A 13,910-nucleotide genomic window follows, 5' to 3' on the forward strand; every position below is an offset into this window, starting at 1 on the left:
CTCAAACAAGGTACTCAGCCTCTTATCTATAACATATTTAATAGCTACTTTCTTTTTTTTTCCTTAGCGATGTTCAAGAAAGATTAATTCCTCAGCAGCTCTAGAATTTACAACAAGGCAAACCAAGTGGAAAATAAATTCAATTAATAACTGAATGACTGTAAACCAATGCAGGTGCAATAAACTTGTGCAATTCTTCCCATTTTGTCTACCTCCCCGCAAGAACTGCTAAGGATAGCTAATCCTGACTGTACAGCAAAAAGGGTCACAGAATCTGCAAGTCTTCACAGCTACTCAGTGAAACTTACCTGCTTGCATTAACAATGACATTACTGACAACCGAGTTCTTAACAGCCAAAGGAACTTTGGCATTCACTAGAAATCAGAAAAAAAAACCTTCTACTTTTCTAGAACACTCACAAGAAAGGGAATTCTTTGGTCAGTTCCAGTCACTTGTTTTGTTGGCTCACTGAAGTTATTTATTAAAATTTGCACCAAATTATTGTGGGTGATCTTTTTAAAAGTGGTAATATTCCTTTTAAGTTTACTTCAAAACTCACAGTTGGCAGTCAAGGAAAGTGGGTAAAGTTTTCTGAGTTAACTAGCATAGCAAAAGATGTATTTTTTAATTAGCCTCTCCTCCGAGTTGACAGGAAATGGTTGGTACTCACACTTTATAGCACAGATGAGACTTATGCTGTTATAATATTGAACTGTTCAACTGGAACCAAAATTGAAAGCAAATATCGTTAGTGAAGTTGCAGCTGTTCCCATGACATAATAAAATTAACTCCATATTTGTGTAAACACAAGTTTTACATTTAAAAATCAGAGAACATTCTGCCTATTTTTTTAAGCTGATTCACTTAATCTTGTCTTTCTTGCTCCATTTGAACATCAATGCAAATTTTTCTATAAATGAAGTGGTGTTGCCTTTTTTGATCCCATGATATAACTTCAAAAACAGTTCCAATAACTAATTTGAAGTTATAACAAATTTTAACATTTCATTCAATTCTATTTTGCATTTACAAATCCACTGATTATTAAGTTATTCGCATCTTCTACTAAGTTAATCGTTTACTAAGTATGATATATTTTTCTACACAAATTTCAAGCAACTTATTCTAACCTTTATTAAATGTGATGGGCCCAGTGATTATCCAATTAATATCTCTTTAAAATTAACACAGATAAATTTAGAAATGAACAAGGGTATGCATTTTAAATATTCCTTAACATCTTTCTCTCTTTTTCTATTCCCACACATACTCTTCTTAACATCAAGGTTAAGATTATTATTACTGCAAAACTCTGAAATTAATCCAACACATAGCGAAAAAGGACTCCAGTCAAGTCCCTTCATAACACAAACATCACCATTTGGAGATGTTCAACTAAGTATTTTTTCCTAATTAATTATCCATTAAATACTTTTCCATTCTTTCTAACTTTCTGTAGTCAGTCTAATGACTACATTAGTACTGTTGGAAAATAAGAATACTTTTACAACATTTTAATACAGTTGAGTGAAAAAACAAGGACCAGTTAGTTTCAATCCAGTAGTAATCACAAATCAGATAAATGCACATTTCCCAGATATTTAAGACAAACAATAGAGACGATACAGTTTCTCAAGTGACTTTCATTTAAGCTGTATAATTTCCTGGGAAAGACACTGCCAGCAGAACCAGAATGAAAGATTACAAGAAAAAAAACCAAATCATGCTACTATATGAAAAGAATGAGGAAAAAAGAATAAGCATTAAACCTAACTGATAGACACCTGATTAACCCAAAACCAACCACATACACAACTATGCAACAGTGGCCAAACCCCAAGGCTGCTTCTCTCAGTTAAAGTGGTTTTCAGACATCTAACAGTAAAAGATAAATTGACATGAATTCAAACCCTGGTAAAAAGTGTATAAAAACACTTGCTATCTTTACATACTTAACACACACTACTTATATATTAGCAGCTTTATTAAATCCTTCTGGTTTACCACTACACCAAGACAAAGCAAAAGAACTATTCCTTCTAGCCTGTGGATCTTCTGAGCTGGCGGTAAATAATCTTCTGGATACGAAACAAAAACATTCTCCAAGTGGTCTCACATGCTTAGGTTTTGTACTATCTCAGTACTTCACATTTGATGACAGAAAGCTTTTGCACTGTCATTTGTACTCATTGTGCAGCCAATGCACACAGAGTTTAATTAGATTATCAGTTATCTTCTTTTACTTACCAAATTCATACTCATCTAACCAAGAGGAAGTTAAATGTGTGGCAAAGAATGAAATAGGCTTTTTTACTTTTTTGGTAGGTTTTCTTTACTTTAGAAAAAAGATTTCTACTGTCTTGGATCAGCCTTTTGATATCCATAATAATTACACTTTACATTTAGTTTCAGTCTTTCATTTCCAGCAGCATATTAGCACATACCCAAAGTGAAAAGGCCATTAGTCAACTATGACCAAATTAGTGCAAAATGCAATACCTGATCCTGCCTGTCCTATGCCCCACCAAAATTTCAGACGAGGTGATTAAAGAAGTTGCAGACTCTAATGATTATCTCTCAAAATACCTTCTGCACAAAGGTGAAACTGGGTAAATAATTTTATCCACAAAAAAAAGCAGCCGGCACATCATCTCTGCAGAAGTGTTTGGGTATCATTACTCCAGTTCTGAAAACTCGTATGCAGAGCTGCTATCACAGCTTTCCTCAGCAGAAGGGTAATTTACTACTACCCTCCACCGAGCAGCATGATGGGTGCGTGCAGATTAACAGCATACCACTCCAGAAATATCCTGAGAGAAAAGCCATAGAGTAATGCTCTGAAACCAAGTAAGGGAGAAAGGTTGAAGCAGAAGAGACAAGGTAGGTATGAGGTTTATAAAGGGAAAGGTGTGGCATAAGAAGGCATAGAGCTGTGAAAGGATCTAAGTTGCAAAGACCAGGTAAAACATTAAGGAACTTAAGAGCAGTAAAACGGAGGAATGTCTATGGAATCTTTTAAATCAAGGTTATTATGAACAATTTTCTGAACTTCTCTGCTTATTTTAATAGGTAAGTGAATAGACTTCATAGAAAGAGTCTTCATCTGTCCTAATGACTCCCACATTGTTTTAGATACTTGGAAAGTGTGTGTTGCATAACAAAGACGGAACAAAGTATTCCTCCAGTGCCATTAAACATATTTTTTAAACACCCACATACGTGTACGTAGAATATAATGCAGATTATATGCATATAATATATAGCTGCATATATCCATATATAGCTATATATATGGGTGAGTTCTTCTATCCAGCATTCCAGTTTTATATCAGCATTTATTAGGGTAAATTACGCAAATTTTATAATTTCTTTCAGAGCCATTAGAATACTTGATATCCCTACTTTTGGAATAGATATAGGTACTGAACACTAGCAAAAGCAACACAATACAATGTACAGTTTCAGTTCTAATATGAATCCACACCTCTTCTTCCAAAGCAGTTTTGAAAGTTTCTATGTGTTTGTATGTATCCATGTATATTCTACATATATATGGATACAACCTATGTTTGTATACAGACTTATAGATGTGTATATAAACTTTCTGGGTTTTTTTAACCAAAGGATAAAACATGACATGAGATATTATAGGTATATTAAACCTTACAGTTTTTGATACAACAGAATAAATTTATTGAAGTTCACAGTGCCAGTGAGTTCATGAGACTTTTATGAACTCTTGGAAATTTAACTACGTGAAACTAGAGTGTTCTCTATAACTTTTTAATAAACATGTAAGACAAGACATTCAGACAAAAGATTTGGTCTAACACAGTAGTGCCTGTTGCTCTTAATGGCACAGCATAATTCCTTCCAGAAAAACTCCTAATACGCATTTACAGAAATTTTTAGATTATTACTCATCAATAAATAAATAGTAATTTTTTCCTACTGCAAAACTTAAGAAAAGCACTAACCAAAATAACTTAAACTTAAAATAAATAAAAATATAAAAGTCTTTTTTTTTAACTCTTTATTTTATTTGACAACATAGAACCCTTCAGTTAATTATTACATTAATACCTACCACAACTCCAAATTGTTCTGGCTCAGCAAGATCATTATATTCATCCTTTAATTCGGCTAAGGCATTGAGGTCTTTCTGCTCAGGAAGATTCTTCACTAGGTTCTAAAACAAACAAGCCATTATATTAAATTTGTTATATTAAACTAGCTGAGATCTTAAACTAACACTCTTAAAATGCCAGAACATGGAAATGCATGAGGAACTTATTGGAAGCTTATTTAATTTACGCAGGTTTTATGCTATATAAACATCAAATCAAACCAGTAATTATTTAACAGACACCAGCACCTCTGTTACACTCTCTAGTTTGAAGAATCCCTTTTCAGTTTTAAAAAGTTACACAAAACTCTTAGATGCTGTGAAGAATTATACTCCACCTACAAGCCTTTTTTTCCCCTCTATGACTGCATCTTGTTCTTTAACTATCACTCAAGAAATAACTGGTCTGTGTAAAGCAAGACATAAGTACCTAAAAAATAAAAATATTTAGACATTATTCAACATAACTATACACAAAGGTCACTTTAAAAAACCTTACACAAAAAAAGACCAACTTGTCAAATCTTACAGGTCTTCTGGATAGCAACCATACTGGAACGCAGCAAAATGTAGAACTTGCTTCAAATCTTATCTATGTCCCCCAAGAAGACCGTATGATTTATTATATGATCTTAACATCTCAACACACAGATATGCTAAATTCATTGAATATTTATATGTATTTATACGCTTATATTTTACAATCATGTAATTCAAGGGGAAAAGTAGACATTCGCATTCAAACAAGCATCAATAGGCCTTCAAAAAGGTTCACAAAACTTAAGATCAAAAAAAAAGGTGTAATAAAATATTATTAGCTGCTATCATTACACACAGAGGATGCCCTTTACTTTGTTTCCTTCATCAATCTCCACTAGCTACCTTTGTTCATGTTAAAGACCACAGAAAAAAATAGGAAAGAAAAATAATGTAATATTTTGGATACTGGATATGGATCCAAATTACTGTAGTAGCTTGGAGGCAAGTATGATTTTGTGGAACTTAAACAGGTGCTGAGTTATGGGCAAGCACCAGACATTGAAGAAACCAGACACTCAGTAAGAGACATTTACCTATAGAAAAGAGGCAGAGATACCTCCAGGGTCTAGGTGAACAGTCTCTACTGCTTTCGCAGTGTGGTCCTCAGGAGGTTTTTTTGTGGGGTAATTGCCTAACCACGGAGGAAAAGGAGGAGGATTCTGTATGCTGGATAATCTATAGACACTTAATATGTCAAAGAAGTAGCAGACTTTTGTTATTAATAACTTTTGAAAAACAAACATGATATTCAACCAACTCCACAGCAGGCTGGCTCCTGTACCAAATAACTACAAAAAAAATGCTTTCCAAAAGTAGTAATTTTTCTTCTACACACACCCACAGTGGTTTCAGAAGTATTAAAGAGAAAAGGGGTATGTCCACTTGCTTCTACAAGAAGCCCCTAATTTATGAAGTCACCCTCTGCAACCTGTATACATAAATGGTAGAACCACCATCAGGTTGAGAGGTTTACATCCAAGAATTTGGCTATGGAATATACAATTCCCTATTATTTTAATTACAACTCAGATTTTAATGAAGATAAGGCAATGTGCTAGACTACAAAAATTAAATCTTCTGATACTTTCTGCAACAGTAGTTAAAGAAGTAAAACATTTCAGAACGTGCTGCTTTCACTTAAAGCTCTTCTGCTTAGGTTATTAGCACAGCAATTCTCCTCCCCTCCCACCAGAAAACGTGTGTTGCCACGTGTTCCCCTAAGATAGGAATAAAACAGAAGGGATATGCACACTGACACTATTAGAGAACCAATAATCACTGTCACTTAAAGACTGATACGAAAAAAAGTTACGTGCCTTTCAAAAATCAGAAGAGCAACCAGCACTATAGAAGTGTATTTTTCTAGATACAAAAATCTTAATTGGAGAAAACCTGCACTATGAGAGGTACACATCTTATTTTTAGAACATACCAATCTTGCCATCACTCTTGCAATATTTTCATTCGTTAGGAGATTTAATTACTGATCACTCTACCAGCCTTGATGAAGTAGGCATTAAGGTACAACTTTCAGAAAGGCATCAGTCTAATTTATTGAATTTGTAAGTAATAGCTAACTTAATTCTCCAAGCTGAAAGAATCAAACATTCGCCCACCTTAATAAGGAAAAATAAAGATGACAAGCAGTCTCATACAAAGCATCCCCATTAGAGTAAGATTTTTTACACTTATACCAGGGAGCTATTGAGTGTCTCAGCGAGCAGAGTTCAATATACTTGACAGAGACAAGCATCAAATTCACCTGGATGTCATACAACTAAGCCATGGCCTTGTGCTCAAACCTGAGTTTCTTGCTCATTTGACTGACTGTTTAATGCTGGTAAAGATCAAAGACATGAACTAACTAATGCTATTTTTTTAACCTATTTTCATTAGGTAGGATATTTACCAAATGCTGTCATCAATAATTTCATGGTATTTGTCAGAAATGTAAAACATGATTGTTTCTATCAATGCAGAAATACAAGTATCTACTACTCAAACAGCCACTTATTTTAGCCATATAACCAAAATCTGTTAGCATGCTTGATAGTTTCTTTTTCCTCATCCACACCCCTTTAATGGTCTAGAGCTAACACATTGATTCCTTTTACCCTCACCTTGTTAAGAGTTTGGCTCTACTAGCACTGCAGGGGGTGTGCCTGTGTTTAGAAGTCTGCTTTCATCAATTGTATTGAACAACTTAAAAAGAAGCTGAAGCGTTCAGTGATCAAATACTTCAACCCTTGTCAGTACTTTTAAGAAACAGAGTTTCATAATGTATTCATCATGATGTGGGTTTCAATAAAAACAGGGTAAATAAAAATTGTTTACATTAAAAGAAGTACAAGTCTAAGGCTGACATTAAGATGCTGAAACTATCATAGAATCACAGAATGGTTTGGGTTGGAAGGGACCTTAAAGGCCATCTAGTCCCACCCCCCCTGCCATGGGCAGGGACACCTTCCACTAGACCAGGTTGCTCAAAGCCACATCCAGCCTGGCCTTGAACACTTCCAGGGATGAGGCATCCGCAGCTTCTCTGGGCAACCTGTGCCAGTGCCTCACCACCCTCTCCGTGAAGAATCTTTCCCTGATGTCCAATCTAAACCTCCCTGCTTTCAATTTAAACCCATTACTCCTTGTCCTGTCACTACAAGTCCTTGTGAAAAGCCTTTTGATGAAGATTACAGGCAGCCACTTTTCTAGATAGCTGCATTCATGATGAATTCATATAGATTCATTTCCGGTGTTAACGTTGCCTTTTACTTAATTTTTCTCCGTAGTGCTTATAAACATCACTCTGTTCCCCGTACAGTTATAACGCAGTCACACGCCCTCTCGGCTATGTATTTTGCTAATCTAATCAAACTACCGCTCACTCCTCTCTGTCACAATGCCCTGAATTCTGTTAATCATGGTGTTTGACAACTGTACGTTTACAGGAACACTGTGTCTCAAAGACACACCAGGAATTGAGAAGATTTTTTCCTAGAGTGTTTTCCTCAAGGAAGAGTTACAACAGTATATAGTCTACCATGTTTTCAAACTGATTAACCCAATTAATTGCAGTAAATATTACGTCAGCTTGAAAAGCAGTGAGAAACAAGGACTTGAGAAGCATAACTCAAAAAACACTTCTCTATATGCTCAGTTATGATATACTCACTTAGCTTTCACCACTTTACTAGTTGGAACAAAGTGGTTTCTACATGTACATTTTTATAAAGTACAAGTTTTGCTAAGCATGAAAGAAAGCAAGGTTTGCTTTGTAAAACTGTTCTAATCACTACTATTGAAAACTACTGAACCAGTAAATTAGTTAATAACTCAGAATATTAGAATAAAAATAATCTGGAATAGACTGAACGTGAAACAGATGACACAGCCCATTTACCCCAATACATTATTAAGAACATCTTTAGAAACACAGAAAGAATGTCTTCCAGGTTATCAGCTAAATCTCCCTGCTATCAGAGGTAATGCTGCCACATCATTCCCTTCAGGAATGGACCAATCTCCAAAGCCTCAGTTTTGATGAAGATTACAGGCAGATGATTTTCTAGATAGCTGCATTCATGGTGAATTCATATACATTTATCCTGGTGTTAATATTGCCTTTTAGTTCATTTTTCTCCCCAATGCTTAAGCACATCACTCTTCTCCCCATACAGTCACATCCCCTCTCAGCTATTTATTTTGCTGATCTAATCTAACCAATCTTTGCTAGCTTCCTTCTGCAGACCGTTTCTCCATCCCTCAATCATCTTAAGTAGTTTTTAAGTTCAGTGTCTCCATTTTAAATTCATTTTTGTTAAATGTATCGAGTATTTCAGATAAAATCTTACAAGTGCATTATTCAAAAGCATATTAATTATCCTCTCTACTGAAAATACTTGACCTGAGACACCCTGTAATCACATTTGCCTTCTCTTGTGATGCACTGGATCTGGCTGGGATGAAGTCGATTTTCTTCATAGCAGCTCATACAGTGGAGTTGTGACTTGTGACCAAAACAGTGTCGATAACACAGCAGTGTTTTAGCTACTATAGAACAGTGCTTACGCATCTTGAAAGCCACCTCTGCTGGTCATTCTGCAAGTAGACTGGGGTGGGGAATCTGCACCCCTCCACACTGACAAGAAGGTCAGGGCAAGTGGTTGAGGCTGGGTGAGGGCTTAGCTGCTCCACACACAGCTACCCTGCAGTGGCAGCTCTATGTGTCCTGTTGAGCACAGACTCACGGTTACTTCTCCTCAATCATTTCCAACTGATAAGAAACCATTACAACTTCCAGCATTTTACAATTAACATGCAAGATCACGACCTTATAGTTCAGCATAACACAGTACACCCTATTTCTGTTTATCTAGGTCTCAAGATATGTGTTGTATAGATAACTATGGCGATATGACACTATTCTGTTTTGAGGTATTCAAGGTGGGGTTTTTTCCCCTCCTTGTTGATTTCTGATTTTACAAACTTGTAATAATACAAGCAGGAGACACGAAAGAACAAAAAGATAAAGTGATGCCCAGGGTGTTAGCTAGAATCTGAATCTGTGTACGATATTAAAATAAACCAATTCAACACCAGTATCACTGGGGTGTGTACTAGTTTTAGTTGGGACAGAGCTAATTTTCTTACACATTAGCAAGCATGAAGCTATGTTTTGGGTTTCTGTGAGGCTGTGTTTTGGATTTGTACTGAGAAGGGTATTGATAACGCCAGCGTCTTCAGTTGTTGCTGAGGAGTGTTTGTACCAAGCCAAGAACTTACAGTTTCTGGTGCTGTGCCTGTGTTCCCAACTCCTTTGCTACAAGAAGCTGGGAGGGGACACGGTCAGGACAGCTGCCCTGGACTGCCAAAAGAGTATTTCACTCCATGAAACATCATGCTCAGTATATGAAGGGTTGGGGATTGGGCCAGGGGTGGACTCTCTCTCCCCGGCTCCAGCTCTGGCTCTTGGTCTGCTGGTGGGTGGTGAGCAGTTGTATAATTTGTTTTCCTTTCCATTATTTTCATTGTATATTATTAGCATTATTGCTAAAATTGTTTTATTTCATTTAATTGCAATTATTAAATTGTTCTTATCTCAACCCATGAGTTTGTTGATCATGAGGGGCAGTGTACACACATGCTCTCCTCCTACGGTGAGGAAATCAGAGATGTAAACAAGCTGTATTCCATACTTTTTTCTCTCCTGCTGAGAGATTTCGGGCTCAAAATAAGACCAAAGCAGCTTGAGCGCAAGTTTGATGTATAGATGGCTTTTGGGTTGTAGCAGTATCCCAAAACATTCAGGTAGATTCATCTATCATTAATGACAAGCAGAATTGTTTCCACAAGAAGCCTGACGAAAATTCATTATCCACCAGCCTGAATCTGGTAAATGTTTGCCTTTGAAACTGAAAAACTAGCATTATCAGAGATTGCCTTAAAGACAGTTTTACTGCTATATGTGACTGCATTCTAAAGTAAAAGTAAAATAAACAAAACAATAAACAACTGACACACTTGTAACTGATAGCCAGGAAAACTTTACACTATTTTTACTCTTGAATTCTTATACCTTTACAGCATTTTTACATGGAAAACAAGCTATGAACAAAACCAGAGATACTTTTACATACCTGAATCAAAGATTCACTCAGCTTCTCTTCATCAACCTCTAAAATTATATTTTTTATTTCTTCATAAGGCAACCGGAAAGAACCCAAAAATATTGCTGTAATTCAGTAATAAATAATTAGAATCAAAAAGGTCAAAAAGATTGATATAAAAACGCAATCTTAATTTCTAGCAACTAAAAGTCATATCTTGATCCAAGTTAAGATGATTCACAACTACGAAGTTTCCTATATAAAACAACTAAGAAGTTTCCTACATAAAACAAATGCTAGATGAGGCACACTATTGCAGTTCAACTTAGAATGAATTTCATCTCTAAGAAATGAAACTGTGAAAACACTTTCAACTGTTTAATCAGCCTCCATTACTAGCCTTGCTAGCACTGCTAGCCTCCTCCTAGCAGTGTTACTTGTCTCTACCAATGACCTCCTATTTTTATAAATGGCAACATCTGCATTACTACTTAAAAAGATTCATTCAGCCAACTGAAGACTTTTTATATTATTTTTAGCTTTAATAACCAAGTATGAATAGCTGTACTGCATTTGCAATAGGCTGAGTGATATTTACATGACATTCTAGAAAATATTCCGTGTCAAAAGGATAATAAAAAGGTAGTCAAAGACCAAAAAAACAACACACAATCCCTTAACTCTATCACATCTTAGGGTAACTAAACTTAACACAAGAGACAAAGTATATTGTACACCTTTCAAAGATGGAGTTCTCAAAGCTATTTGATCACAGGATGTTGTAACATCTCAACAGAGCCCCATTCAATGAACTACAAAGTATTTCTAACAGATGGATTAGCATACTAGTTTATTAAAGTGCTCTATATTCAACCCAACTACTGTGGTGGATTTTCCTGCATCTATATTTTCAGAACTTGAAGTTTTATAGAACTTGTGTCATAGTTCATTTACTGCTTAAGAAAATGTGCTCATGGATGTGGTAATAAACAATGCACAGATTTGGTGTTACACACTTCCTTTGCCACAGGCATAAATGGAATAGTGACATTTTATGGTATTTCTAATTCAAATCAAAGAATCCAGTACTCCTAATGATTGATTCCACTACATAAATGAATACAGAAGCAGCAAATTTTAAAAAAAAAAGGAAATAAAGAGGTGAGATTGTTTTCCTCACGATTTACAGTACTAGTATTTGCACCTAACAGTGTATTTTGTGATGTTTCTCTTTAAAAGTCTAATGCCCATCAAGCTCTATTTCTCCACACCTCCAACAAGAAAGCATCATTAGGAATGGCCTATCAACCTCAAGCCACAAAATCTACAAACACAGTGCCTTCCCTGAACCAATGATTACCATTTAATTATACTTCTAGTCTAAAGCACTTAATGAAAGATGTTTGTGGCAACAAGGTGATTCATTCATTAACATGTAAGTCTACACCATATTTCTATGTTACTTTAAGTCTTCCGAAGTTGTACAGTGAATTCAAACCATATGTACATAAAATATTTCTGAACATAAGACTCAAGTTTACATAAGCCAGTGTTTAGAAAAGGAATATTGCACATGTAAACAAAAAAGAACATTTAAGAACAGTTGTATATATATGCTGATTAGATAGTCGCCTAATGCATGTGACATCACTTACATAAATTTTGTGCGGTTTTTCCATCCAAAATTCTTAATTCTTTAATCCTTTTCTTTGACTGAGCTATTTTCTTTTCTTCTGATTCTTCTACTGCCTTTTTAGCTGGAAAGAATGTATTTATTAAATTGTGATTCACTATTACAACTGTTGAATCTTAACAGACTAATAGCAACTCAGCTAGAAAGCCATAATGCATCTATTAGAGGCAGTTCAAGGCAAAATGAATGCACTGCCTCTAAGTACTGTAAAATAGCCAAAGAAACAAAGCAAATTTACAAAATTAGGGGGAACATGAGATGGAAATGTTATTATGACAATGACCAATTTTCCCGACCACTATCAAATTATATTTATACATTTTAACCCACAAAATTTGTTGTCTTCAATTTATTCCAAGCACTTTCAAAAATGCAGTGCTTTGGTGTTACCTCAAAGCACATGAGTGCCCTCTGTTGAAATATTAATAACTCAAAATACCATTTAAAGTTCTCAATTCAAAACCAATAAGATAAATCATTTGAGATTTATCGCACTACACAGAGGTAGGTTTTTACTTATTATTTATTTTGTCACTGCTAAAGAGCGAAACACAAATAAGAAAATACCACAGATTTTAAAATTATTTATTTTTCATTAGCAAGGATTGCTAGCCTTATATTCAGTATTTTTAAGTTTATGCATTTTTGCATAATTTAACATATTTAATTTTCACATAATTTTATTAAGTATTAATTAAGTAAATCCATTAATAAGGAATTATTTCCGTTTAAATATCACATAACACATTTGGCATTCAAGAAAGAAACATGCTTAACACGAATTAAGCTTAATGAGCATTTTAAGTTATTCAAAAGTGGCTGGAAAACTTAGAAGTCACATTAAGAGGAAGTTTTAAACAGACTACAAACACCTTTCTTTTCTGAGCATTGTTTTTTACTGTACTAATTTATCAGCATGGGTTTCATTACAGGTGTCACCTAAGAAAAGATGTTAATTTTTAGCATGAAGAATAACACCAAAACCCCAGTTTAAACTTCTTTTTACAACATAACAAAGAAAAGAGTTATTTCTCTCGTTATACACATTACCACTAGGAAAACATCTGGCATAAAATAATTCTACCCGGTTTCTACCCCTTGGATAATTAGTTTACCTCGGGCATTTTCATAGCAGCATTAACTAAGCTGGTACAGGACAATTCCTTCATCCCCAGCCACCTCTAAAAAGCTTAAAGCAGAAAAAGCTAAACAGAAAAGACAATTCAACAACAAAGCAATATTGCTCTCCCTTTGCCCTGCCATTATTCTGCAAGCTTAACTGCACAGTATGACCATCTTGCTTTATCTTTGTAAAGGGACAGAGCTACACACCAACTTGACAATACACAGATAATACTCAGAATTCCCACCAGCACTGACCCTTTAAGTAGAATAACACCATTTAAAATCCTGAAGCAACATTCCATGAAATAATCCCAGCCGTATTACTAATCGTTTTCAATTAGACAAGGAAATAATATCAGGTGTCAAAGAAAACCAACAAAAATACCCAAGAGTTAAAAATCAGCTGTCCCATGAGAAGGCAATACATGTTATGAGTTCTGTTAGATGAACAGAATCTGTTGAAAGGCCTAGATCTGTGCCTGTTGGGACAGGTGCGAGACATGATTCAAGAAGATGAGTGACCTATTCCAAACTTCATCTGTGTAATTAAACCATCCCAATTTCCATATATAATTGTGTCTTTCAAGTGCTGAACAGCACACAGCCTCACAACCTGCTCAGAGCACTACGCTAGTGTTCACAATAACAGTCACAAAAGACAAGCCTGCTCTGTCACCAGCTAAGATAATTCACACACATTTCAGTGTGCAATCATTTCCGTCCTGGGGCTTGCAGAACTGCAGAGGTAACAAAAACATGTAAGTAGTAAAAGAAAACAAGAGAAATATAAACGTTTTTGTTATCAAACGTCACCCCACACC

General features: G+C 35.3%; 1 protein-coding gene across 1 annotated transcript in view; it reads right to left on the reverse strand.

The window, feature by feature from the left end:
• DIAPH2 (diaphanous-related formin 2) overlaps window positions 1-13,910 on the reverse strand; it is a gene marked incomplete at both ends in the record, with an annotated part of 136,788 nt that overhangs the window by 78,662 nt on the left and 44,216 nt on the right. Inside the window, 3 exons of the mRNA XM_010159202.1 lie at window positions 4,090-4,191; window positions 10,302-10,396; window positions 11,927-12,028. Of these exons, the coding sequence (XP_010157504.1) occupies window positions 4,090-4,191; window positions 10,302-10,396; window positions 11,927-12,028 (299 nt within the window). The remainder of the gene's footprint in view (window positions 1-4,089; window positions 4,192-10,301; window positions 10,397-11,926; window positions 12,029-13,910) is intronic.

This window comes from Eurypyga helias, unplaced genomic scaffold (genome assembly GCF_000690775.1).
Source record: "Eurypyga helias isolate BGI_N326 unplaced genomic scaffold, ASM69077v1 scaffold7239, whole genome shotgun sequence".
Taxonomy (NCBI): Eukaryota; Metazoa; Chordata; class Aves; order Eurypygiformes; family Eurypygidae; genus Eurypyga; species Eurypyga helias.